The 348-nt window shown below is 63.2% G+C and overlaps 1 protein-coding gene across 1 annotated transcript in view; it reads left to right on the top strand.

The window, feature by feature from the left end:
- Window positions 1–182: 182 nt before the first annotated feature.
- The window catches only part of LOC104276431 (PCTP-like protein), a gene marked incomplete at its 3' end in the record, with an annotated part of 1,448 nt that continues 1,282 nt past the window's right edge, over window positions 183–348 (top strand). Inside the window, exon 1 of the mRNA XM_009872736.1 lies at window positions 183–344. Coding sequence (XP_009871038.1) covers window positions 192–344 — 153 coding nt within the window. The remainder of the gene's footprint in view (window positions 345–348) is intronic.

Raw genomic sequence — 348 nt, 5'->3', positions numbered from 1 at the left:
AAGGAGACACCCCCCCCACAGCCTCGTGGGTGCCCTCCTGCACAGGGTACCCCACAACCACCCTCCGCCTTGGGGGTCCCTATGATCACCTCCTCACCCAGGGTCCCCTAAGTCACCTTCCTGCCCCCAAGACCACCTTCCCCCCCTCCTCCTCGGAGTGGTTTCTCAGCCGCCCCACCCTGCAGTGCAGGATGGAGTGCAAGGACGTGCCGGCGGAGACGCTCTATGACGTGCTGCACGACATCGAGTATCGGAAGAAGTGGGACACCAACGTCATCGAGACCTTCGACATCGGGAAGTTGACCGTCAACTCCGACGTGGGCTACTACGCCTGTGAGGAGGGGGCTG

The sequence above is a fragment of the Apaloderma vittatum genome, unplaced genomic scaffold (assembly GCF_000703405.1).
Source record: "Apaloderma vittatum isolate BGI_N311 unplaced genomic scaffold, ASM70340v1 scaffold27617, whole genome shotgun sequence".
Lineage (NCBI taxonomy): Eukaryota > Metazoa > Chordata > Aves > Trogoniformes > Trogonidae > Apaloderma > Apaloderma vittatum.
Note: the sequence above shows the minus strand (reverse complement) of the source record. Positions and strands in the feature narration are given on the sequence as shown.